This window comes from Salvia miltiorrhiza, chromosome 1, assembly GCF_028751815.1.
Source record: "Salvia miltiorrhiza cultivar Shanhuang (shh) chromosome 1, IMPLAD_Smil_shh, whole genome shotgun sequence".
NCBI classification, from domain to species: domain Eukaryota; kingdom Viridiplantae; phylum Streptophyta; class Magnoliopsida; order Lamiales; family Lamiaceae; genus Salvia; species Salvia miltiorrhiza.
The window spans coordinates 73746703-73773473 of record NC_080387.1 but is presented as its reverse complement, the minus strand read 5'-3'; the positions used below and the strand labels follow the sequence as shown (position 1 = coordinate 73773473).

The 26771-nt window shown below is 38.2% G+C and overlaps 5 protein-coding genes across 7 annotated transcripts; 2 read left to right on the top strand and 3 right to left on the bottom strand.

Moving 5' to 3' along the window:
* Positions 1-2358: 2358 nt before the first annotated feature.
* On the bottom strand, positions 2359-4493 carry LOC131006072 (uncharacterized). Its single transcript, XM_057933213.1, has 2 exons — positions 3524-4493; positions 2359-2995 (listed from the first exon to the last, which is right to left on the bottom strand). Exons 1-2 carry the CDS (start codon positions 4304-4306, stop codon positions 2486-2488), a joined length of 1293 nt encoding a protein of 430 aa, XP_057789196.1. The 5' UTR covers positions 4307-4493; the 3' UTR covers positions 2359-2485.
* An 8122-nt stretch (positions 4494-12615) lies between these two features.
* Positions 12616-13925, top strand: LOC131006071 (uncharacterized). The gene is made up of 3 exons (XM_057933212.1): positions 12616-12844; positions 12993-13108; positions 13212-13925. The coding sequence occupies exons 1-3, from the start codon at positions 12776-12778 to the stop codon at positions 13789-13791; spliced, it is 765 nt and encodes a 254-aa protein (XP_057789195.1). The 5' UTR covers positions 12616-12775; the 3' UTR covers positions 13792-13925.
* On the bottom strand, positions 13896-18076 carry LOC131006069 (peroxisome biogenesis protein 12). Its single transcript, XM_057933211.1, has 10 exons — positions 17925-18076; positions 17312-17417; positions 16983-17131; positions 16071-16317; positions 15707-15816; positions 15489-15563; positions 15171-15257; positions 14720-14806; positions 14441-14578; positions 13896-14275 (listed from the first exon to the last, which is right to left on the bottom strand). The coding sequence occupies exons 1-10, from the start codon at positions 18030-18032 to the stop codon at positions 14204-14206; spliced, it is 1179 nt and encodes a 392-aa protein (XP_057789194.1). The 5' UTR covers positions 18033-18076; the 3' UTR covers positions 13896-14203.
* A 704-nt stretch (positions 18077-18780) lies between these two features.
* Positions 18781-24062, bottom strand: LOC131006068 (uncharacterized). 3 transcript variants are annotated; one of them, XM_057933209.1, is made up of 5 exons: positions 23806-24062; positions 22199-22556; positions 20106-22092; positions 19804-20010; positions 18781-19320 (listed from the first exon to the last, which is right to left on the bottom strand). In XM_057933209.1, the coding sequence occupies exons 2-5, from the start codon at positions 22492-22494 to the stop codon at positions 18997-18999; spliced, it is 2814 nt and encodes a 937-aa protein (XP_057789192.1). In that variant the 5' UTR covers positions 22495-22556; positions 23806-24062; the 3' UTR covers positions 18781-18996. The 3 variants fall into 3 exon arrangements, with proteins under 3 accessions (XP_057789192.1, XP_057789191.1, XP_057789193.1); XM_057933208.1 differs by having other exon boundaries at positions 22844-23969; XM_057933210.1 differs by having other exon boundaries at positions 23512-23969.
* Positions 24063-25694: 1632 nt separating this feature from the next.
* LOC131006067 (thioredoxin-like 3-3) lies at positions 25695-26739 on the top strand. Its single transcript, XM_057933207.1, has 3 exons — positions 25695-25921; positions 26016-26041; positions 26386-26739. The coding sequence occupies exons 1-3, from the start codon at positions 25778-25780 to the stop codon at positions 26603-26605; spliced, it is 390 nt and encodes a 129-aa protein (XP_057789190.1). The 5' UTR covers positions 25695-25777; the 3' UTR covers positions 26606-26739.
* The last annotated feature ends 32 nt before the right edge of the window (positions 26740-26771 follow it).

Sequence of the window (26771 nt, the reverse complement as noted above, 5' to 3'; positions counted from 1 at the left end):
ATTACCTTCGCCCCCCTCCGTCTTTGCGACCTCAAGTCGTCGGAAACATATCCGCCAAAGAGTCGAGCTATAGCTCCTCCTGGAATCACCGTCGCCATGAATGGCTGTTTCCGCCACCACCGCCTCCAAACTCGAGACGGCGAAACCGCCGCGCTGCCGCCGCTGCATTCGAAAATTGGCGAGAACGGCACATTGTCCACCATCTCCGCCGCCAGCGCTCTAAAAAGAAAATTGTTGTGAATAGCTCTTCACTCAACGCAACAGTAACTTTCGATTTGGCGAGGCGGCGAGGAAAAAGTCTCTGAAACTTCAAAATCTCAAAATCTGAAAATGGGAAACTTCTCGATTCCATCGACTTTCAGAGAGAAGAAAAGAGCAGATTAAACTATTTAAGGCCACTAGTTGCTAATTCGTTTATTAAATCAAGTTTGACCTTATTGCGTGGGCCTCTCTGCATTTAAAAAAAAAAAAAAAAAAAAAAATTGCCAAAACATGGCCACCTACATACGAAATCACAAAGTCACTAAATGCCTCTAAATTGATGCTTGGGCCCCACGAAAATCCTGAGCCCAATTTCACTCGCCTACGCGCCATTAGACAACTATATATATATATATATGTATATATATATCTCAAAAATGTTCCCATCAGCAAAATCAAAAGTTATCAAAACAAAAACACAAATTTGATAAAGTTACTTTATGTGGGACCCTTTCACACATATTCATATCTTTTATATACCACAAGAATCGTCCCTGCATGATTTTTTTTATTAAAGCATAGTATCCATTATTTAATTTACTTGTGGGCCTCATTAAATATTAAATTATATATATATATATATATATATATGTGTGTGTATTCGCAAGAATTTCTACGGATCCACGACGAAATTTCAAATATACAACTCTCTAATTGAAAAACTTTCAATTATAGAGTGGGGGACAAACTGTATTGGGCAAAATTCGTATAAGGCCCAAATGAATTTGTTCGGTCCAACTAGACGATCCAATCGGATGGGTCAGATTCGATCCATATTGAAAAACCAAACGGCCCATAGACATACAGGTTCGTCATGTCAAACCCTAGAAAGGGCTGCTACTTGGTGAACAAGAAAAGCAAGGAGGCATCGTGGGATATCTTTTCCTAAAAATTCGGAGCAGTTAGGGTGGAACTTAAGCATAGAAGCAACCCTAGCCGCCAAGAGACTAGTATATATACAACCCGACTAGGTCAGACGACCCATCGAATGATTCATACTCTAATCACTGCTACCTGCACTTATTGGCTTTCTCGCTCAATCAATCCGCCTCCACGCTCTCACGGTTTGAAGTTCAGAGCAACCCTGATCCGTCAGGCTGACTAGTCCGACCAGCCAGACCGACTACTTCAACCTTGCTTTATTATTTCACTAATTTTACGTCTTATTATTATTTTTACGAATTCCATCAAATATCCTTTATTGTTGAACTGACTTGAGCGTCGGAGGCCCTTCCATCGACACCCCCACCGGTGTTCCTAGAAGGGCTCTAACGTGTCTGTGGTTCTCAGGTTGCTAGTGCCCGCCGATCCGGACGTACCCGACGTCCTATTTCGTGGTTGTTGGATCCATCCCCAACACCACTCATACTGATTATTTCAATAATACTTAGAGTGCTTTTTCAACAACTTTATTTTAAAACTTGTGTCCATCCTATTTGAGGGATGGAGAGAGTATTGGATTATGTACTAGACGGGTAGTCTTAAAACTTCTGTCCATCCTATTTGAAGGATGTAGGAAGTATTGGATCGTGTACTATTATTTAAGGAATCAAGAATATCAGATCACTTATGAGTCAATAGTGTAGTCTTAAAACTTCTGTCCATCCTATTTGAAGGATGTAGGAAGTATTGGATCGTGTACTATTATTTAAGGAATCAAGAATATCAGATCACTTATGAGTCAATAGTCTGCATGGGAGAGGCTCATCTAATTGACTCATATAATTTTATTTAATTTAAATTATATAAAATAAAAAAATATAAAACATGGCTTAGAAAAATAAACACCTGAATAATTATTCCGGCCCTAGAGTAAAGGAGATGAATGAATTGGTTGAATGAAATGGTGTTTAAATAGAAGAGAAAATGAAAGAAAGAAAAAAAAATAAAGAACTAGCTGTTTTCGATCATTTGAAAAAAAAAAAAAAAATTGGCCAACTACTAAAAAAAATTCTTAAATTGGGCACGTGCGCCATTTTCACGGATGAGACGAGCTCGAGTTGACGATGGGCTACATCGATCGGTCGACTCATCCACAAATCAACTCGAGCCCCACGGATGAGTCGACCGATGTGGGTGCTTTTAGATTACGTAACATTAAGCATCAAAACTTGGACCCGATTGATTTCGCCACACAAACCTTTCACATCACAAGAAATTTACTAAACTAATCATAATCCATAGAATGAACGTTCCTACATTATTTCGAGCACAAATCAAAGCATTATTTAGAATCGAAAAGGGCGGCGGCAGCCGGAGTGAACCACAGCGGCAGCGGCAGAATCTTCCTTATCTTCTCGTATTCAATCGGATACAAATCGCAGCAGGGATAGAAATCCTTCTTCTCGTAATCAAAAACACCATTATCGTGGCCGCCGTAACTTGTCTTTTCCAGCTTCGTCGGTCCGACGAGAACGTTCTCGTCGGTGAAGTAGATACAATCCGCCTTCACAACTCCGGCAATTGCCGGAATTGTGAAAGGCTCGTTGATCCCGAGGAAGATCGCGAGACCCCCAAGCGACCCCACCATATTGATCACTTCGCCTCGCTCGAAGTCAATTCTGTACACGTCGAAATCAAATGTCTTGTACGGAATCTTCATGAAGTGACAGCCCCTGTAATGAGACAACACGATTTTGTCCACGAGGGCCCCGAAGGGCCCCACCCGGGGGTTGACGTGGCGCACCACGAGAAACACGTCGCCGGAATGCTCGTCGCAGACCATATAAAACACCTGCAAGAATCAGATCGTATGATTTTTTAATGGAGAGGCTTCTGAATCAGTGAGACTATGAATACATGAAGATGGCCATGCTCATGCAAAATTCATAATTTTGAAAAGTAAAAATAAATTATTTTTGTTTTGGGATGCAAGTTTATGAATGAGGAAAGATATTAATGAAAAGATAAGAGAGATAAAGTAAAAGATTATAGTGACATGAACATTTAGAAGTGATACTGGTTTCAAGAAATAGTATTAGATAAAATTGTATTGTAATTAGAAATAGGTCCCCTTTTATGAAAAGTGAAAATAAAAAATAAAGAAATTGTTGTGGAGGTGGTGTACAAAATAAAAAATATTTATATTTTGGTGAGACACTCCTAATCGACGAAATGTTCGTGTTTTTATGAGAAATAAAGAATATAAAGTAATTTTTTTTCTTTTTTTAATTGAAACATTATAAATGAGACGACTAAAAACAAAATTTGAGACGTTATTATTGGTTCTGGTCGGGTAAAACTCGACCATTGACACACCTACCTGCAAGCACTCCTTCTTGAATTCCGACCGCCCCGGCCAGTCGCGCCGATAATCAGCTAGATTCAGCTCGTCGTTTCCTTGAATCACCCAATCGAGCTTAGGAGGCCGCTCTTCAATTCGATCAACATCCCAACCTTCTAAGATTATATTTATCCCGTAGTATTCTTGTTCGTGGCAGACGCAGAAGAGGCGCTTGTGTTTGGTCGAGTACACCAGATTGTCGTAGGTGTAGTCGCCGCCGAAGTGAGTCCACTCTCCGCCGCGGCGGTGCGGCCGGCAGAAGGCGAGTTCGCGGCGCGAACCGAAAGTCGCGAAGGCGAGAGGCGCGTCTGAGGCGGAGAGGATCACGCGGTCGGCGCCGGGGAGAGGCGGAAGCTTTACGTGTCGATCGGCGATTGGATTTGAGAGGAACAGATCGGTGCTTCGCCGGTTGTACAGAGCAAGCCACCCGTGCGAAGATCCGACGAAATCGACGTCCTTGATTAGGTCGATTTCGGCTGGTAACTGCAATTCATCTAACTGCAATTCATCGCTGGATATCTTGTTTTTGTGAATCAATTCCTCCTTCGTTGCGAGGCTCTGGAATCTGTAAGCTAGGTCGCCGCTTTCATCGACGGCCGGTGGCAGCATCAGCCATGGCGCCGGCGGTGAACTAACGCCGCCGCTCGTGGCCGCCGTGCTCATCATCCGATTTGCAGCTGAATTGCTGAAATAGGAAATGCTGCGAGATCTCGAAATTCCACTGCTAGAGATCCAGCGGCGGAGGACGGCGGAAGAACCCATGTGTTGTAGCTCAGACGTCTGCCCTAGCGGCGGCGGACTTAGTAAGAAGTTTGAGTTAATAATGTCTATAAGGCTAGGCCCAAATTCTCCACTTGGGAGAGATGGAATTTGTTTGAAGTTTGCTTGGGAGAAAAGTAAAACAAAGTAATATTGTTAGATTGTTAGTCAGAAATATTATTATTTGGAAAATCATTATTAGTATAATTTATTGTTGTATTTGTATATTACTTAAATAAAATTAATCAATTCATGAAGAGAGAAAATGAAATGATTTTAGAGACCTCAACCTGTATATTACTTAAATAAAATTAATCAATTCATGAAGAGAGAAAATGAAATGATTTTAGAGACCTCAACCTCAAGTCCGATTACTTTAGGTGATTAGGAGGTTAATTAACCTCCTTATTGACTCCTTATCTTTTCACAAATACGAAACGTGTCATTGAAGTTGGAACAGCCCAAAAACCAATACGAGCCATGAATAGCGGGATGAAGGAAGTAATATATACTCACTCGGTTCGGCCAAACTTGAATAATACTTTCTTTTTCGATTGTCCCGTGAAGCTTTAACACTTTTTTTATATAACAAAAATTTTACTTTATTCAATTTTTCACCTAACATATTTAACACAAAATATTCAAATTTTACTTTATTCAATTTTTCGGTTGTTCCGCGAAGCTTTAAAATTAACGAATCAAGCTACTCGTGAGCTACTCGACGTTTGACTCGATTAAAGTTTGCTTGGTGATTTAATCTAAACGAATCAAGCTTGAGCATGATGATACTTGACTCGTTAACTTGTAAGCAAGCTCGTTAAGTGATCTTAAAAATATAAGATTATTAATTTAATGTCTTATATTTTATATTATAATTAGTAATATTTGGATTAATTATCTAATTAACATCATTTTTTTTACAAAAATATAGTAAATATGTTACATTGTTGTGAATAAAATAACTTATATATTTAAAAAACAACTTATGTACTAAGAAAATAACCAAAATTTTAAATAAAAATTTAAATTTAAAAAGCTAAATTAGGCTCGTCACTGTATTCAATTCAATTAAGCTAAACGAGTCAATCTTGAGCAAGACACTATTCGGCTCAATTATACTCCTACTTAAAACCTGTACCGAAAAAAAATTGCTTAAGTTTCGTGCTATGATGCACGGATTCTTTCAAAAAATTGCTGAAAAGGATTTCATGACACCCATATCATCAGCAATAACTCTGGACCATGAGGATGAAAAGGTTCAATCAAAAGGTGTTTAGATGATGAGTTTTCAGTTTGGCAAGATGACAAAAAAAAAAAAAAAAAAAAAAAGATCTGCATTAAGCAAGAGAAGGATTAAATGTGGAGTAATGTAGAGTTAGTCCTATTTTTTGAAGAGCTTATTTATGTGCTCATCTAACTTGAAAGTCATCTTTTGTAGTATTTTGTAATAGCATTTTGACTTTCAGAATGATGTAACTTATATAGTTAGCATCATTCAAATATATTAAAGACAGTGAGATGAGCTCAAGCAATTGTATTGATTCTACTATTGTACTTTTGACTGCATTATTCTAATTAATATGTTTTCATTTACTTAAAAGTTTATAGCAAAATCATTGTTTGTTAAGTATTAGCTATCACCTAAATTCAGTAAAATAAATAATATTCTATTTGATTAACTTTGTAACATGTATTGATAAAATTGAATGAATACCATATAAGAAAGAGTGTCACAGAATCTTAATATTTTAAGGGCAACATTTTAAGGGCCCGGTCTGAGAATTTATATTTTGTGAAAAATAAAATGATTATGGAATACATTAACTAATACAAAATAATTTTGCTTATGAATACCTATAAAAAGAATTAACTAATGTTTATTCATTTAACTGTGTAAATATGTATTTATCAAAATCAATGAATACCTATAAAAAGAGTGTGATATATTGGAATAATAATAATCATCATCATAATAATAGTACAATTTAGGATAATCTACAAGAAAATTTTCCTAATCTATTGGGATAAGTTGTTTACAGGATGAGTATTAACAATAAATACTGTGATATATTTGACATGGCTGTTCTATTAATTAAAAAAATTCGTAGTTTTTTACATCTGACATCAATCAGTCAAGATGTCAGATATCTATTGTTAAGATGTTTTATTAACTCTTCTAGACCCTCAATTTTGTTAAAACTCGTGTCGAAGGTAACAAAAGTATGGCTCGAAAACTTCATCGTGGGAAAAAAAAAAAAATCAGATTCGATCAAAAGTTTATGTATTTTATTCTAACATTCAAAAAGTCACGAAAAAACGAAAATTCGTCCAGAGTGATGAATTTTGCCGCTATTTACCCTAATAACAATAAATTAGTTAGCGTGGGGAATGAACCATAGTGAGTAACCAATGTCATAGTTTGGATGAGAAAAGGTCCAGCGACGACACTCAGCCCCCTTTCGATAATCAAAAATACCTTGATCGTAGTAACCGCTGCTGATACGATCGTCGGATGCAAAGTAGATGGCGTCGGCTTTCAGTCCGGCGACGTCTCTCACCGCAAACGGCTGATTCATCCCCACGAACATCGTCAGCCCTTCCAACGACTCCTCCATCTTCCTCATCATCGATCCGCCGTCGATCTCGTACACATCGAAACCGATTGTGGGACCCACGTGGTCGCCTAGATCCGACCAATAACTGCGCTCGAGATTGACGAGCCGCACCACCACAAACACCCGCTCATCCGCACACACTAGATACACCACCCGCGTCAACCCGTCCGGGTACGGGCTGTCGAATCGGGTCGCCCAATCGAGCCTCGGGGATTCCGATTCCGATTCGCGATCATCCACATCCCACGCCTCGAAATTGAAGCTGGACGTGATGCACAAGAGCCGCCGGTGGCTAGTCGAATACACGGCGCTCTCGTACGCCTCGCCGCCGCCGAAGACGGTCCAATCGCGGCTGCGCTGGGGATCGCAGAAGGCCAGCCTCTGGTCGGCGCCGGAGATCACGAAGGCCTTTCCTTCTCTCCCGGCGAGGGTGACTCTGGCCGATTTCTCCATGGTTTTGTCGAGCGGAGGAAGCTTTACGTGTCGGCGAGTGATCGGATCTGAGAGATGCACGCCGCCATCCGTCCAATTCGGGATTTGATTTTCCTGAAAGATTACCCAACCGTGCGACGACCCCACGCAATTCATGTTACAGGACGAGAATTGGCTGTAGAAATTGTAGATGTTGCTCTCGGCGCAGCATTGGAATCTGAAAATCAACTCGTCCGCTTTGGCACGCTCCGGATTCAACATCTGCCATGGAGTCGGCGGAGATTCTGGTGAAGTGACGCAGCTGGTTATCAGCCGATTTGCTGCTATCCGATAAGATCTGAGAATTTGAGAGGATGAGATCCGGCGGAAGAGGGCGGAAGAAGCCATGTTGTTCAGCTTCAGCATTCAGACTTCGTAAACCCTAGATAAATTGCCTCTGGGCCAATTAGATAGATAAAAAAAAATTTAATTATTTTTACTATAATATTATCTGCATTGTATCTACATTATTATTATTATTAATGGTTACAAGAAAAAATAAATAAAGAACTAGCCGTTTTCGATCATTTGAAAAAAAAAAAAAATTGCCGTTGAATTGAAATTCTAACAATTTTTTTTTCCTTAAATACGGCACTTGCGCCATTTACACGGATGAGCCGAGCTCGAGTTGACGATGGGCTACATCGGTCGACTCATCTACAAATCGACTCGAGCCCCACGGATGAGTCGTCATCCGATCGATGTGGGTGTTTTTAGATTACGTAACATTATGCCTCAAAATTTGGACTGGATTGAATTCGTCACACAACCAATCTTCACATCACAAGAAATTTACTAAACTAATTATAATACATAGAATGAACGTTTACATTATTTCGAGCACAAATTAAATCATTATTTAGAATCCAAAATGGCGGCGGCAGCGGCAGAATCTTCCTTATCTTCTCGTATTCAATCGGATACAAATCGCAGCAGGGATAAAAATCCTTCTTCTCGTAATAAAAAACACCATTATAATGGCCTCCATAACTTGTCTTTTCCACCTTTGTCGGTCCGACGAGAACGTTCTCGTCGGTGAAATAGACGCAATCCGGCTTCACTCCGGCAACCTCCGCCGCCGGAATCGCAAAAGGCTCGTTGATCCCGAGGAAGATCGCGAGACCCCCAAGCGACCCCACCATATTGATCACTTCGTCTAGCTCGAAGTCAATCTTGTACACGTCGAAATCAATTGTCTTGTACGGAATCCTCATCAAGTGACGGCCCCTGTAAGGAAACATTTACTAAATAAAATTCATAATTTTGAAAAGTTAAAATAAATTATTTTTTATTTTGGGATGCAAGTTTTCGAATGAGAAAAGATATAAATGAAAAGATAAAAGATGTACATAATAAGAGAGAAATAAGATATACTTCTTTGTCTCATAAAAATATCAATATTTACAAGCGACCCGAAATGTTAGATAAAAGTGTATTACGAGTGAATGAAAAAATGTCCCAAATAAAAAGTAAAAGGATTATAGTAACATGAACATTTACAAGCGGCACAAATTTTATTTTACTCCCTCCGTCCATGAAGAAGCGGTACGGGTTTTAAGAAAATTGTTAAAATAGGTGTAAGTGGAGAGAGAAATAAATTTATAGGGGTAGTGTTAATATGACTTTTAAAGTCCTTAATTCTCAATTAACTTTTGATCGCAATAATTTAACTTTAATAAAATTATTGAATTAATTATTGAACACTTAATTTTTGAAATTAATTCAATATACACTTTGAATTCTAACAGTAAATTCGAACAAATTCAATTCTAGCAGTAAATGGATTTCACTAACAAATTTAAGAAATTCCAAAAATAAATTTCAGCAACAAATTTAGGAAATTCCAGCAACAAATTCGAACAAATTCAACAAATCAATTCCAGCAACAAATTTAGGAAATTCCAAACCAAATCGAGAAGCGCTAGCTTCTCTTTGAAGCTACTCACGCAGGCAGAGCAGAGGAGGAGTCAGCGTCGCGGACAACGGCGAGAGCGAGTTCCCATGGAGCGGAGCGGAGCGCGTCGACTGGGAGCGGAGCGGAGCGTGTCATGGAAGGCGGCGAATTTGTGGGAGGCGGTGCCTTAGGGTTTTGAGCTCAGAGGGAGCGAGGCAACGAGATCAGTGAGGCGGTGCTTTCAGACGATGAAGAAGAAGGTGAGAGACGCCGCACCACTCTAGAGAGATCTAGAAGATAGGGTTTGAAGAGTTGATAGGGGCGGTGAGCCGAGGCACGGCGGCGGCGACGACCTAGCTGCTGCCGGAGAGGTGAAGGGGAAGAGTGGCGTAGGTCGGGTCCTAGCCACTCTAAAGTATGATTCATATTTTTACGAGTTATATCTTATTAAAACAACTTATTAATTAATAATAATAGTAAAATACAGCCTAAAGTATGATTATTGGGCCTGGGTGTTATGAAAAGTTACTGCTCGTAGAAATAAAAAGTAGGGATCAAAATTTAGGAAATTGGAGGCGCCGCCGACGCTGAATTGCTAACATGGGATCTTTTGCCATCCTCCGCCGTTGGATCTCTCGGAGTAGAGCCGTCGGAATTTTGAGTCATTACAATTCGGCCGGTAGTTTCAGGTCTCTGAATTCCGCGTGTGGCCGTGAATCAGCTACTATTTCAAATAAGCCATCACGATGGCCGCCGCGGCTGATGCTGCCACCAGTAGTTGGCGGCGGCGAAATCGTGGGATATTCACATGGATGGATAGCTTTATTCAACAAGCGCAGTAACGATCTGTTTCTCTCAGATCCGGTCTCTCATCGCAGCATAAAGCTTCCGCCGATCCACAGCTTGCCCGATCCCAATTTCAATTTAGATCTGGAAGGTCAGGGCAGCGTTACCAAGGTGATCCTCTCTTCCTCGCCCGACGACGACGATTGCCGCGCAATGATGACATTCGGCCCCGCGAACCGGCTGGCCTTCTGCTCGCCCGGCCGCAGCTCCGAGTGGTCTCCCATCTCCGATCACTTCTTCGAGTACGACCATCACCTTCGCCGTACTAGAAGGGCAAAGGTTCACGAGGATTTGGTGTATTGCAGCAGACGCAAACTCTTCACCACTATAACCGCCGCTCATCTCGATTTATACTATCTCTACTTTGAAGACAAGATCAAGGATTATCCTCGACCAGAGAGACACGATTGGGATATTCAGGATCCTAATTCTCCCGAAATCGTTGGATCGGAGTGGCTGGAAGGTGAGGCACGCACAGATCCAGATCCAGATCGATACACATGGTTGAATGAAAACATTAAATTGCTGGCAAAGGAATGCGTTCAGATCCCGCACCTCGTGTACGCGGAGGAGTCGGATCATCTCTACATCGCGATACAGTTTGTGCGGCTCATGAGCGCCGACGGCCGGTCGCCGCTGGGATTCGTGCCGATCTGCGAGCTGAAGGGGCTGGACGGCGTGTTTTCCGGCGAGACTTTTGGATTCGTTGTGTTGCGATTGAATGAGGAGGATCTGAAGGAGAGTAGGAGAAGGGAGCTGAATGAGGAGAGGAGTTTCACGGTGGTGAATGATCTGAATGGGATGAGTATGTTTGTTGGGATCAATCACTCGCTTGCGATCTCCGCTTCTGATGATCATGAATTCAAGCCCAACGCTATCTATTTCAGCGATGCCAAGAGATTTCCGAGAGTGTGCTGCGCCCGTGACGCGCGTTTTCGATTATGCAACCAAAACCATTTCCCCCATTTCCGATTATTAGCAGTGGCTTGGCTTATGATAACAATTCGTTTTTCATGGGTTTTAGAAAGAATTTAGTGGTTCAAATTACCACGAGTAATAAATTGGGTTAATTGCATTATACTCCCTTCATCCCAAACATAATGTCCTATTTCTTTTCGGCACAGAAATTAAGAAATGTGTATAAAGTAGATAAAGTTTGTTGGTGGAAATTATTTTTCGTTTGAGACGGAGGGAGTACAAAATTTTAGTCAATTTTTTTCTTTTGCACGCGTACTTAAATCATGAGTTTTGCAACTCTGCTCAATTTTTTCATAAAATTTAATTTTAACGCGTTAAAATCTGGCGTGTCATTTAAGATGGTATGCGCATATACATGTGTCTTAATAAAAACAATAAATCTATGCAGTCATATTGTGACCACCCACACACTAATATGGAGTAAGTAAAATCTTGATTTATTTAATTTATTTTTTTAAATAAAAATAGGATTTAGTTATTTTATTATATTTTCTATATTGTACTTATTTTTTTTTGCATTTTTTATTTTTAATTTATTTTTTAATAAAAATAAAAAAGTTATCAAAAAATTGCAAAAATATAACTACAATGTAGAGAATATGATAAAATAACTAAATCTTATTTTTATTTTTAAAAATAAGTTAAATAAATTAAATTATTTTCTACTTAAGTAAATTATGGTTGACCACAATGTGGCTGTTTAGCATTACTCTTTTACTTCATTTAATCTTCTGAAAAGGGCATTATACTAAGGGGAACAAATTATAGAAAATATGAACGAGTTGTAAAGTTCATGATTCGACAATCTTCTAAAAGGGCATTATACTAAGGGGGAACAGAATTATGGAAAACATGAACGAGTTGTAAAGTTCATAATTTAAAGGTGACTCAAGTTCGTGCATTTTGATGCAAACACTAATAAATACCGTGTAATTTTTTCATATGTTATATATAAGTATGATCCATTATGTTTTCTTATTAAATGTGGACAAATAGTTAAATTCTTGTTTAAATCAATTTTTTATTTATTTAATTAATTTATGGCTAATCATAATTTGACTAATTATTACGCCATTTAACAACTAGAGATAATAATACTCCCTCCGTCCCCAAAATAAGTTCCTCTTTGGGGACGGCACGGGTTTTAAGGAAAATGGTAAAGTGTATTGATAGTGGAAAAAAATATGTTATAATTAGTATTGGGAGTGGTGAAAAAGTGAAAATGTATTATAATTAGTATTGAGAGTGGTGAAAAAGTAAAAAGTAAGAATAAATAAAGTATTATTAGTGGTGGGGTAGTTGTCCAAAAATAGAAAGAAAGAAAGAGGAACTTATTTGGGGGACGTACCAAAATGGAAAAAGAGGAACTTATTTCAGGGACGGATGGAGTAAATTGTTTAATTGTATGTGTCATAAATTTCAGCACCTGTCAGAAATGATAAAAACAAACAAGCTACATTTATTTAATGATATCCTAGTAAATATCGTTCCCACCCCCAACCCCTAACGGTCACATTTTTAAAAACCAACTGTGTAAATCTTAAAGCGTCTCCCAATTCTCCTCCAAATCCCTCTACGCCATTTCACACTGAAAAATATTCTCCACCAAATTAAAAGAAATAAAAGAAAATCAAGAAAAGTTTTTGGCAAAGAATCACTTCATTCAACATGGGATGTTTTCCTGCTTGCTTTGGCCATTTGAGGCGTGATCTAACCACAAAAAAGGTCCAACATCAGGTAAGAACTGAATTGTGTGTGTGTGAGAGAGAGAGAGAGAGATTGGATTGGTGTAGAGATGAATAATTGTGTTAGCTAGGAATAAAAATAATTGCACATTGTTTCTAATAGTAAATAATAATTGTAAATTTTTGCTGTTTGGTTTTAGTGTTTGTCTCCCAGCAATGAGCAGCATGAATCTGTGAAACTCTTAACAGAAAAAACAGAATCACAGAAAGAGGAGGAGATTGTTGCTAATCCCATCAAGCTCATTTCACAATTTGAGTAAGTTTATTTTATTTATTTATTTTTTGGAAATTATCTACAACCAATCAAACCTTAAAACACATCTTTGATTTTTTAATTTTGTTTCCACATTTGTAATCAGAGAAGAAACAGTTTCTGATGACTCAAATGCCAAGAAAGTTAGTAATGAGAGTGAAAATGGCAAAGTTGAAATGGAGAGAGAGAAAGAGAGAGAAGAGAGTTTGTTGATGAGTGAGAAAGAAGAGTCTTGCTGCAGCTCTCTCTTCACTCTATCCATAGATTCTAGGAGGCAATTTTTTGCTGCAGAAATGGGAGAAAAGGAGGTTAGCAGCCTACTCAAGATCAAGATCAACAACAACACATCATCTAAGCATCAAGATGAAGAGAAAGAGAGCAAAGATCCCATGATAGAGGAGCAAAAGAGTGATCGTCAGTGCAAAGGCAACGAGATGGCGGTCGAGACGAGCCTCTCGAGCTGGTTAGTCGATGCTGAGAAATCGCCGGAGAGTGAGAACAACTATGGAGCGATTGCAGATATCAGCAAGTTGAATGGGATTTCAACACCAACACCATGCTGCAGTGGAGATGAGCAACCGGGCATTGGGACGGTGGGCCGGTATTGGCGGCAGAGAGGCGAGGCGACGAGCGGAGAAGTCTCGAGTGGTCTGACCGGAGGTTTGGCAAGTGTTGAGGCTTCTTAGTTTGTATGTAATTCTTAGCTCAGATGAATTGATTTTCAGTTACATTTAGGAACCATTTGTTATTTTTTAGATACTGATTCATGATGAATAAGTTACATTAGCAATGCACAACAAATAAATGGAGTTTTTGCCCATCTTACTTTTATTGAACAAGAATGTAAAAATGATTTAGAGTTAATCTACAAAAGCTAAGCAAATGACATATACATATTTCTTCATCTTTGATTGGAGAGAAACTAAACATAGTTTAGGAGGGAAGATTTCAGCAGAATCTTCTGCTAAATGCTGTGGGAGAAGATACGAACGAACGAGCATCGGTGTAAGCTGTAGATCCAATATGCAGCAATGGCCATGAAGCCTCAATTTTGTAATAGCTAAATAGCTGCAGCTATGTGAGGAAAAAACCTATCTGTTATACATCATGGAATAGCCTCCTGATTTGATCCACCGCTGCAGGCATCAATGTGACGGGGCAGCGTTTGTACTGCGGCAAGAGGGATATAAAACAACGTTACGCTAGAGTTTATGAGAAAATATGAATTCTTACTCACTACTAAAATCACCTAGAGAGAGAAAATTGCACACTCTAAAGAGGTACGAACATGCGTCTGAATAATAGTGAAAACATTGTGAAAGAAGAGACCCTCACCTGATTGGTATATTTAAATACACAAGTATAGCAAAACACAAATCCTGAAACGGCCATTACTGATGGATTTGCACGCTTCTGCAAACATAATGGGCATAGAGTCCTATCTGGAGGTAGTGGAATCCCCTCCTTCGCGACCTGTTTAGGTAAAAATATGTTAGAAGGAGCAAAGTCTGAATATCCACACAGAAGGAAAGGCCATTTAGACTGATTTTCCAGTACGTTCAGAGGCAAAAATAAAGAGAAGGAAATGCAATTGTTTCATGGTGAGCAATTGACCTTTGGAGGTGGAGGTGGTGGAGGAGGAGGATATACGGTTGGCGCTGACATTCTTTCTTCAGCAGACTGGTACCACCATTCCATCATCTGAGGAATCACATATTAGTACTAGAATACAATTTCAAAGCATGAATTAAGCCTCTAAAAAACATTATGAGTAGTTGTTGACGTGGGGTCTCAACTTAGTCAACTGAATTCTAATGTTCCATGATTAGCTTCATGGAACACATTCTGTTGACTATGAAAAGAAATTGTTTTATGTTAGCACGTTGAAAACTAGGCACGTGCATATCAAAATGATGAAGATTTCCCATAACCTTGTTTATATTCAAGGCACACCACATGCTTAGAATTATATCAGTTTCAAATCACATCAAAAAGCAAAATTGTGATGCTACAATACACAATGGTTTGGGTAATTAATTTAGGAGGCGCATATTGAAATACTTACTTTGAAGAAAAATACAGCTGCAATCAAACCAGTCTGGGCATAGTCAAGAACAGCATATGCACAGCTGAGTAAACCACCTTGTAGTGCCTGAATTTAATTTGGAAGAATTGATTCAGTTTAAAACCTACTTAAGTGTGCAATTCTAAGGAATTAATTGGATGGAAAGAGAAGTATAGGTTCAGTTTATCTTTCTTCTTTTTTTTGCAGGAGGGCTGCAGGAGGGAGTAGAAGACTAAAGGCCAGTTCAATCTACAAAGCTAACTGAAATTTATGCGAGCTTAAAATACATAGGCAATAAAGCAAAATCTACTGGCGCACCTTTAGCCAAGGGGAGCCACGGAGTCTCTCGCGTTCACGACTTCTTATTTTCGAAATTCTGGAAGATGTATCCATCTATCTTGACATCAGAAAAAGAAAAAAGCTCAAGATAACATGAGCAATGAATGCACATAGAAAGAGATATACACCATAAAAATCAAGATATGCATAAAAAGAGACCATTTAGACTCGAGAAACCTTCAGCACAGAAAACATACCAGCTCTTGACCAGTAGCTCGACAAACATGAATGCCAAGTGCATGTAATCCCAGAGAGTAGAACCCAGTGGCATCCAACAAGTATAATAGCTGATAGGCAAAACACAATCCTGCATATCAGAACCTAGATTAGAAGAATGATGACAATAAACTCAGGTTAAATGATAATAAGCAAAACAAAATCCTGCATATCTCCAAATCATAATGTCAAATGCATTGGCCATGCACCATAGATGAATAGTTCTAACAAGGGAAAAGTAAATGCAACAATCAATAGATCTGAGCTTCACTAGTCAAATATGAACAATAAAAGAAACTGCAAATAATTCACTAACAGTAACAGTAAAGGGCAAAACTTATGGACCTTCATTTCCAGCATGCAGCCAAGGGTAGCAAGCACCAACAATCTTCCTTAACCTCTTGACACAACGAGCTCTAGCTGATGCTTCAACATTTGAAACGTCCCTTGGCCCAAAGGAATTATTGCCTCTACTAACATAGTCATCATCAAACCTTTCATCACTATCTCCCCAAAGACTTGCCTGAAGACTGGCTTCTCTTTCCCTGTTGTAGGTTGATTGGAGTTTTGACTTCAAATACGGTAAAACAACCTGCCAAAGAGCAGAAGAAGCATTCATCATGAATAATAACTACAAGCATTACTAGACAAGAAAACTGAATGGTGATAAGTAGTTTGGAACAATAAATCAAATTGCAGGATGATCATTTAAGTAATATCATAAAGAACAGGAAGGCAAGATGATGCTGGTAATGCCCTATATCTATATGTCTCCATTTCATCCACTCTCTTTTGCTTCCTAAGCATCTGATCTGAAGAAAACTATAATATGGTTGCTTAAGTGTGCAGATTTGAACTAATAGCAAGTTTCAATGCATTTCTAAGGGCAAACAAAAGCAATTCATAATTGTTATTGTCAACATCTTAGAAATCTGTAACAAAGAATTCATAAGTGCTTAATAATAAAACATGAGAGTAGAATGGTCCACCAAGATGCTGCATTTGAAAGTTGAAAGTAACACATGAAACAGTGGCTCCCCATTCTTTCAATCAAACAAGCTCAATAAGATCACTAGATGGCTCACTGAAAGGATAATCGTTCACTCCAAAACATAAAAAATATAGTACATTAAACAAAAGGAATGCTAACTTTGCAACAGGCAAAAGTACAATGTAACAGATCAATGTCAAGAAAAGTACAAATAAGTCCTCAATTTACTCCAGACCGATTGGTTGAATAATTAATAAGATTCTTACCAGAAATACAACTGATAGCACTTTTTGACGTTTATGTAAGCCGGTGTGATGGACCTCATCGGCGGAATTTGTAAGCAAATTGCTCTTTTTCAATTTAATCTTAACACCCCTCCTCCTTAAGCCATATAAAGATTCTGAAAAAGAAGCGTCTGAAAGTAGATTGAACAAAATCAGCAAATGGCAACCAGTACGATGCACCAATCAGTCACAGTGACTCCCTTTTAGTTTTAGTAGCAGAAACCAATAGTGTAATGTTCAAAGAATTCACATATTGAGAAAAACTAAAACTCAATATAGACAAAAACAAATATTACAAGCCAAACTTTCACCTGTTGTGCGCAAACTGTGAGTTTCAAGGACTAGCATAAGCAGCGCAAAAAACTCATCTTCATAATCCAAAATTTTATGAATGAAGGGTCTTCTCAGAGCAAATACCTGCAGTTAAGATACGAAATTTCACATCAAAATCGCCTCCACCAATTACACACACCAAAATGTTTTCAGCATTAGAAATTAGTAGAGTCCAGAAATGAAGTGTCTAAGCTTGAATTTACCAAGTAGAGACAGATTACATCTTATAGGTTTTCCACCATAACATCCAATTTTTCCATCCAACCATAATAAATAAATCAAATAAAATTCAAGGAACCTTTGGGGAAAATCCCGTTTCGCAATTTTTGACGTCAAATTCGACGGAAAACACATAGGTTATCAAATAAAATTGACTTCGATTAATTATAAAGCTCAGGATCCTACTCTATCATCACAGTATATGAAATTCCAACATCTCGAGCTAACTTCGCCGCGCCGTAAGTAAGCAACCAGCATTAAATTATTAGGTTTTATCAAAAGAAATCGAAATTGCAGCAAACGGAATTCTGCAAGAGGAAAAGGGGAAATTGAGAAGGCAAAAGCGCAGAAACTGAGGAGACGATAACGTACGCCGAGTGAGTAAGTGAGAGCGGCGCGTACACTTGACGGCAGCTGCTGGGCGGCCGACATCTCGAAGAATGTCGGCCGCGTTCCTTGCCCTCCCACCTGAAACAACATCTCTTCTCTCTCTCTCTCTCTCTCTGTATGTGTGCTCTTCGTTTTCACTGCTTTCCGCAGTAATTTTAATAAGATTGGCGGTCTGGTCCTCAAAGAATATAGATTTTGCACTCGAGTCCAACAAGTTCTTATAAACCCATATAAACCTTACCCGCAAGTATAAGGGTTAACTAATGATCTAGAAGTCGGATTTTCCTTCCTGATTTATACCATCTTATTACGATATTTAAATGAAGGTTAAATTTCTAATTGAAATTATATTTATGATTTTGGTTATATGTAATAGTATTCGAACCACAAAAAAAAAAAAAAAAACATATTTCCTCGTAGATTTTTTATGTATGGGTCTTACATCAAGTTTCCTTTATTGCAAACAATTCTCAATATTATGTCCTAATTTATACCATATTATAAAAGAGTCTTATTTTATAAAGTTGCTTATTATATGTTTATAAACTATAGTCTAATAGTATAGATTTCTCAATTGTTGTCAATTCGCTCATTTTATCAATTTTGGGCATATTATATACTTTTAAGAACAATAGTTTAATGCTCCTAAAAAAAAGGAACAATTGTTTAATGGACATTTACTTTTGAAAATTAGGCTTGATAGACAAAAGTCACTAAATAATAGAGCTAATAGGCTAAATACATATTTTCCCATAATTAATCGGTATCTAAAAGTGTTTTTCTCAATTACCAAAAATAAATACAGCTACTTGTGTGTGTAACGTAACAAGGATAAGAAAAAAATTCAAATTTTCTTATTCTATCAATTTGAATGTAGCTTTGACAGAATATGATTGTCAAAGATTGCTCAGCAATCACACAAAAACTTATAAAAACTATGCAGTGTAAAGTTGGCTATAAACCTCTACCCCTCTCTACTTCACAATTGCTTGAGATGAGCTTTGGATAATCACAAGACCACAGAAAAACAAAACTATGCCAATCACCACCAAAATCAACGTGCATCCGTCCAGCAGAATTCGGTGGTCGGATCAGGAGTCGCAAGAAGGTCGAAAGGCTTGCCGAGGCTATCTTTCAAAATGGAGATTTGGCCTTCTTTCACTAGTATGTCTTCATCGAGGGCCTCTATTCTCTTTCTCAGCGCGTTAACCTCAGAATTCAGCAGCATGTTACTCTCAGTGTGCCGCTTTACCTCCTCCCACATCATATCCCTCTCTTCGGATACCTTTGGTAGTATTCCCCTCAGTATGGCCAGCTCCTTTTTGCAGTCTTGCAGATCCCCGTGGAGCTGATTGACGGTCTCGTCCTTTTTTATCATCTGGGCAGAAAAGGAAGATACAATATCAACAGGGAACATCTACATAATATTGCATTGTTACAAAGAACATGTGTATTGTTTTTGAAAGGAAGAAATACGGAGGAAACTTGGTGCTTCCTCAGTTGAAGCAAGTAGATGGTTTCGTCCACGTTGTATCACAAATATGGTGGTACAACGATTTCATGGTGAAAATCCAACATCTATTCATCTATTATCATTTCATTACACTAAGGCATGGAATATCCTAACCAAGGAGAAAATATACACACTTTGAAAGATTAGTGTTCATACGAAAAAGCACCATGACATCTATTCACATCAATGCAGTGTAATTTTTTCACAAAAATAGCACCCTTATGCTTAAGAAAATGTAAGTGAGATGCTACATGAAAGTAAATGAAAGCCAGTTCACTCATCTCTATATATAAATAATATTTTTCATGTTAAGTTCACAAAGAAGAAGGAATTACTGTTCAAATATACCTGAAGTTCAACTTCTTTCATCTTGTGGTTTACGCAAGAGAAATTATCCACTGCATTTTGGACCTCACTTTTGAGAACATCATTGCCTCTAATAGCTGCAGCAAGCTCAGCTTGCAACTGTTCCACATCAAGCTCCCTGGAATAAAGCTTCTCGCGTAACAAACTGGTCAACAGGGTCTCTGATTTCAACTCTGATCTGATTATATCCTGGAAGGCAAACCAAAAAACATTGCATAAGTGCGTTGGAAGGATATAAAAAGGAGAAAATGGAATTTAAATTGTACAGTAAAGAACTAATCTACCTCTGGTTTCTGCGATTCAACACTCGAGACAGGTGTTTGAACATTGACACCAACTGGTTGGCAATTCTCATGCATCAAAGTGGATTTCTCTTGAAGGACACTGGACATGGTCTTCGTACTAGTTGCTAAGTTCTCAGCTGCCCTCTCTAGACCTTGGAGCTTCACTTCATATTCAACAAGAACATGGCCATCTAAACATGTGGTAGAACCTGGCCCTTTGTTCAATGGGAAGCCACCATTGGTTTTAACATATTCAATTAACTTCCTGCCAAGTTGGCTGGTCTCAGTAAGCAGTGAGAGCATTTGATTTTGCAAGCAGCAAATACGATTCTGTAGTTCCCGATCCAACTTAAAAGTTGAAAATCCACCTTCCTTCCCATTATTTTTCAGACGATTGAGCAGATCAATGTTCTCACGCCTAAGTGAATCAACATCAACCCTATATGATTCCACCTCCTTCCTAAGTGCATGTTCCACTCCTGTCAGCCTCACATGTTCGATTTGCAGCTTTGCAATCCCAAAGTCAAAATTATCGTTAGAAATTTTCTTACCAAGTTCTTCACATAGACCTCGTAGTCCCTCAATTGTCCTCTCTTGATCATTGCAGGTTCTTTGGAGCCTACTGACAGCTTGGTGCATATCCTTAGACTCACGAACCTTCTCCTCGTACTTCCTTCGGATGCAATCACTTTCTTCTTCTACTGCCCTAGCTTTGTCTTGCAATTCAGATAGTGTTTTCTGTAAATAATGGTTCTCCTCCCTAGCTTCCTTGACTTGAGTAGATAATTCAGTAAGTTGTTTCTCAGAGTTTGTAGTTTTGGTTCTAGTTTCCATTTCCCTTTCACCAGAGGAAGAGACTTCTCTTTGGAGGGAAACATTCTGCTCTGCTAGTTCACGTACCCTTTCACGAAGCCTATGTTCTTCTGCCTGTAATTTCTCGAGCTTGAGTGACCACTCGGTTGATCTCCTGTCTAACTCCTTTTCAAGTGCTATCTGCATCTCATTCTTTTCCTTCTCCAATCTGCGGGACTGTGCTTCTAGGTCTGTTCTTCCAAGTTTAAGTTTTTCTCTAAACAAGGCCCTCTCAGCAATCCTATCCTCAAAAGCTGCTGAAACCTCTACAGCCAGATTTACCTTTTCCTCTGCTAGGCTCCTAATTGTTTGGATCAATGTTGGCACGCCAAGTCCTTTTAACTGAAAAAAGTTTCCCTTTTGAAGCTCTTCTGAGAGAGTTATGGCACGGTCCTCAGCTTCCTTGAATTTTTGAAATAGTGCAACATCATTATCTATTACACCATCAAGATTTTCTCCAGGCATGTCTTTATCACCAGAAAAAGACTGCTTTTCCAAGTATTCAGAACTTTCATCATGGCGAGAACCATCACTAATCTCAGCGTGCCAATCCATTGTACAATTTTTCGGAGAATCTTCATCAGGATATGCATTGGCATATCGATTCAAGTTCCTTCCATAGACATCTTCAATGGTGATTGGATTCTCAGAGTCAAATTCTTTTGACCTCATCTTAGGTTGAAACTGAGACTGGGAAAGTCTCTCAACCACATGTTTGGCTAGCTTCCGTGGTGATTCATTGCAATATCCAGTATCACACCCATCTTTTGAGGAAAGCTGAACTTGTGATGTCTTGATTTCTCTGAAGGATCGAGACTTAGGTTTTTGCTTCCTAGCATCATGTGCAACAGGTGCAGAAAACTTTGGCGGCTTCTTTACCACATTTCCATTTTCAAATTGGTTTCTCGTGGAGAAATCACTTTTGGTTTCATACCTTTCTATCTGTTCCCCATCAATGTAGCGATCCAAAACCTTACTTGAGACATTACTAGAGCAATAAGAAGAGATATCTGACAAATCAGAGTGCGCTCCAGAAACAGTACAGCCATATTGCTCCATGCTCTGTGCATTCCGAAGCATAACTGTATCAACAAAATTTGCTCTGGTTTGCCTCTCTGGAGTAAGAGTACGACATCTGAACAAGAAAGAGATTGCAACTTAAAGAGGATAACATGTATAGATTAAAAGAATATACAAGATGTACAACACCAAAATCCACAAGGAACATACAGAGAGCCTACCTGGATGAACGATGTCCCGATTGCTTATTTGGATGATGACCAGAACTATGTGGAGAACCAGTTTGCTCACTGTTGTTCCTTAGCCCTTTTCCGGTGTCATAAAGAGACCCAGATGAAAATGAGAGGCTTCTTCTTAGAATGGGTGTGCTGCCGAATACCTGATCTTCTGAGGCATGCTTATTTTTAACAGACTTATCAACTCTCTCAGTTGGTTTCTCCCAGTAAACTTGCTTATCTGTTGATGGTGGGGAGACATTGTTTGATGAACTTGATCTGAAAAAGAATAGCTTCTTCATCTCTGTTACTTTTATCTCCAACAATTAGTACTTATCAGTTATCATTGAACTTGGCGATAACCCTGTACATGAATCAAACAATGGGAAAAGAGAAAAGGAAAAAAAGTAGATACTTATATTAGTGAGCTTGCGAAGGTTATGAAGCAAATAAGAACTCATTAGGATCCAAACAAACAGTCATACACTCAAAAGTTACATGAGGTGAGTGTGAAAGCATATAAAGATCACACAGAAACATTTGCACAGACAAAAGTAAGCTAGCCTGTAATCAAAAGAAAGATTGCAGAATATAACATAAAGTGACACAATCAAACAAATGCAGAAATACTCTTCTGAACACCATTTTTACCTGTCTGGTACATAAGAGCTCAACCAGCAATATCAGAGGAACTGAAGTGTCTACGAGACTACGACTATCCTTTTGAAAAACCAATACATATATAACAGAGAGAGGGGGTAATACATAAAAGGTTTATACCAGATCAAAAGAAAGAGGTTTAAAAAAGAGGCATACACGTTTCTTGAATAAACAACCCTTGGATTCAGAACATCTGACGTTCCAACTACAGAAATAATATTCAAACAAGTCCACTGCACAAAATTGTACTCGACTATTAATTTAAGTATATAAAATATTTTAGGTTTCAGCAAAGCTGAGTAATGATTTCAGACACCACCTTCACCGTTAGCAGGAATCATGAGGCTCCCATGCAATAAAAAAAAGCACTAATCAATGTGTTTCCGATCCATTATTACAAAAATATTCATAAGTCAATATGGCTCTTCAAAGACCAATCTACCCTCAACGACAATTCCCCATCTTCACACACAGTCACCTCCACCAACATCGAAGTTTCAAAAACAAATAGAAACATGAATTTTACCCAAATTCAAAATAAACTGCATACGAGAAGAACAATGTAATAATCAGATATCAATCAAATTTCTTAATTCCTTTTCCGATAAAATAAAAAATTAAAGTGGAAAAAGGTGGAATAAAGAAGAAGAGGGAGATACTTTCTGTTTCTTGAATCAGTCAGAGCTCTCCAACAAATCAACCCTCACCTTCCCCCAGTTGCATTCCACTTAATTTAAAACGGAGAAAATCCATAAAACGAAAATTACACCCACACACACATACAAATTGCAATGCGCCATAACTCCTCAAGCAATAAATCGACCGTTAGATGGAGACTTTTCAATTTCCACTAGCTTTGAACTTTTAAAAACTTGAAATACAAAAAGAGATCCAAACATTCTTCAGGGAAATCAAGCCATCAATTCAGAAGATGAGCACCGGGGTTTACTTACCAAATATAAACCACTCCACGAAATCTGGCGCACAGAATGGAGAAAAAAGGCGATTGATTGGTACAGCAAAATGAGAAATAAAGGAAGATTAACAGTATCACAGTACAATCAATTAGGGGAGAGAGAGAGAGAGAAAGAGAGAGAGAGAGAGAGAGAGACGTCTAGAGAGAGAGAGAGAGAGGAAATTGAAAAAGGCGGCCGTTGGAGAGCGGGGCTTTAAAATCTAAAGAAAATGGAGAAAAATTAGCTTCATTAGTGATGAGTGATTAGTATTAATTCGATAAGGATAATAATTTGGGGGACTTGATTGAGATTTAGGAGAAAGAGAAGGGTAATATTGTCAGCCGCCGAAAGTTTAAAATTTCGATGTCGCGCGTCATGCGGAGCGTCTATGATTTGTTTTTTTTTGGCCTTTTAAGGTGGGGCCTAGCCGGATGTGATTATATATGCATTCCAATTATTTTATAAATATTTAAAATAAAAATAAAACAAATTTACACACCTAATTAAGAATTAATCAGCGGTAATTGTTAATTGAGGAATTATAAAACAAATGTAAAAATATAAACCTTATTTGAACTAGAGAACCCTAAATTTTTCAAAAAAAAAAATAGTGTCTTTAAATGTTCATCCCGTCAACGATAAGTATCGTTTGGATAAGAGTGCACGAATTTTAAAAAAATATTGAGGTGTGTATAAAGTGGATAAAAAGTCTCGCCGAGTTAATTTATTATATAATAAATAAATGGTTTGTGAGATCAATATTTATAAATATTGTGTGTGAATGCGATAAAATATAAAAGTATATGTTCAAATATAGAAAGAACCCTATTTATTATAGACATATAAAAATGACAAAAAGACCACACTTATCATGCTTAGAAGAAATATTGTTATTTCTACCAATAAAAAGTAGGACATGTAATCTTGTTACATGCCTTTTCAATTTCAGATATCTTCAATATTATAAATCTTTGGTGCTAATAAGCCCAATCGCCAATGAGGCATTGCTTTACTGGCAAAGTTGAGACATCTAAATATTCTCCTTTGTGAGAGGTTTTGGGTTCAAACTCGCATGCGTGCGATGATGTTTTCCCATTTTAGGTGGTGTTGTATTCCCGTCTGCGTGCAGTGTTGTATTATTATTTAGTGTTGAGGTCCCACAGATAGGGCCCGGGTTCAAACCCGCATGCGTGCGGTAATGTTTTCCCACTTTAGGTGGTGTTGTATTCCCACCTGCGTGCAGTGTTGTATTATTATTTAGTGTTGAGATTCCACAGATAGGGCCTTTATCGCCTACGTTGGTGATGTTTTCCTACTGTAAATGGTGTTGTATTCCCGCCTACGTACAATGTTGTACTATTAGTTGGTGTTGAGGTCCTCACACATAGGGCGTTTCTTGCCTGCGTGCGGTGATGTTTTTCTACCGTTGGGTGATAGTGAGGTTCCGCCTGCATACAGATTGCATAATTTATTATATTCAGATACTTCTTATAATTTCAAAGAAAAAAATAAGCTCAATCAAATGCCCACTTCATCACATGTTAGTTTTAGATTTTAGTCATGGTACAAAAAATGAAATAATTACCATAAATAATAAGGCTAAGTATAATTTATGGTTCGAACTTTAAAATCTTTTGCGAAAATGATATAAACTTTAGCATTGGAAAAATAATTCAATTCGTTAGATTTAAAAAAAAAAACACTCAAATTTAAGCATTAATTTATCAAATTCATATATTTACAGGCAATTCATTTTTAAAAATACTAGTATAAATGAAATTGTTTGGGCTTAAATTATGAGCCCACACCACAGCCATTTGTATGAAAAATAGGCCCAACATGATATATCGAAAATGGATTTAGCTGACCCAATTACAAATTGGATCGGGTTATAATATTCATTTTCTCATCCAATTATCTCTGTGTTGCAGGAATTAAAGAGTCGAAGAGGAAGAAAGGAATTGAAGACATGGAGAAGGAAAAGATTCAAGAATTTGGAGAGAGCAATTCGCCCTCAGATTTGCTCAAAAATGCCAAATGTAATCTCGTTACCGCCACCAGTGACGACAATTTGAAGGAAATCTTTCGTCAAATCAAAGCCTCCAAAACCCCCGTAACCTAGTTTTTCCCCCTTTATTTCATATATGCACCATATTTGCTGGATGAGAGTGAACTGATTTCTTATTTGGATGACTAATGATTCGCAGACGGTTATCAACTACGGTGCCTCATGGTATGCCTAATTTTTCGATTATGTGCGTCGAGATTCTGTTAGCGTAACGTAGCTTACATGTTCGATGAAATGCTTGAAAGATGAAATTTACTTAATTGTAAGATGAAATGCTTGAAAGATGAATTACTTGAGTGTTCGATGAAATGCTCGAAAGATGAAATCTACTGAAATGTTTGATAAAATGCTTGAAAGATGAATTGTATACAAGTGTTCGATGAAATGCTTGAAAGACGAAAAATTCACTGAAGTGTTGGATGAAATGCTTGAAAGACGAAATTTACTTTTACGTGTTCGATGAAATGCTTGAAAGAGATGATATGTGATTGGTTGTTTGTGATTGTCAGGTGTCGCGTTTGCAGTCGGATCCTCCCTGCATTCTGCCAATTGAGCACCGAGTTTTCGAAGCTATCTTTTGTGTATGCTGATATCGATGAATGCCCGGAGACGACGCAGCACATACGGTACACGCCCACGTTTCATTTCTACAGAGACGGCGAAAGGGTTGACGAGATGTTTGGGGCCGGAGAGGAGCGCCTGCACGATCGCCTCTGGCTGCACTCCTGAGAAAGATGTGTTGTGCAGTTTCTGTTAGTGCACTATTTCTTCATCCTTGTTTACATTGTATAATTCAATATATTAAGCATTTCTTAAACATCCCTGTTACATTGCATAATTCAATATATTAAGCATTTCTTAAATTTTGTTGTTGAACTTTCATATCTGGAGATGT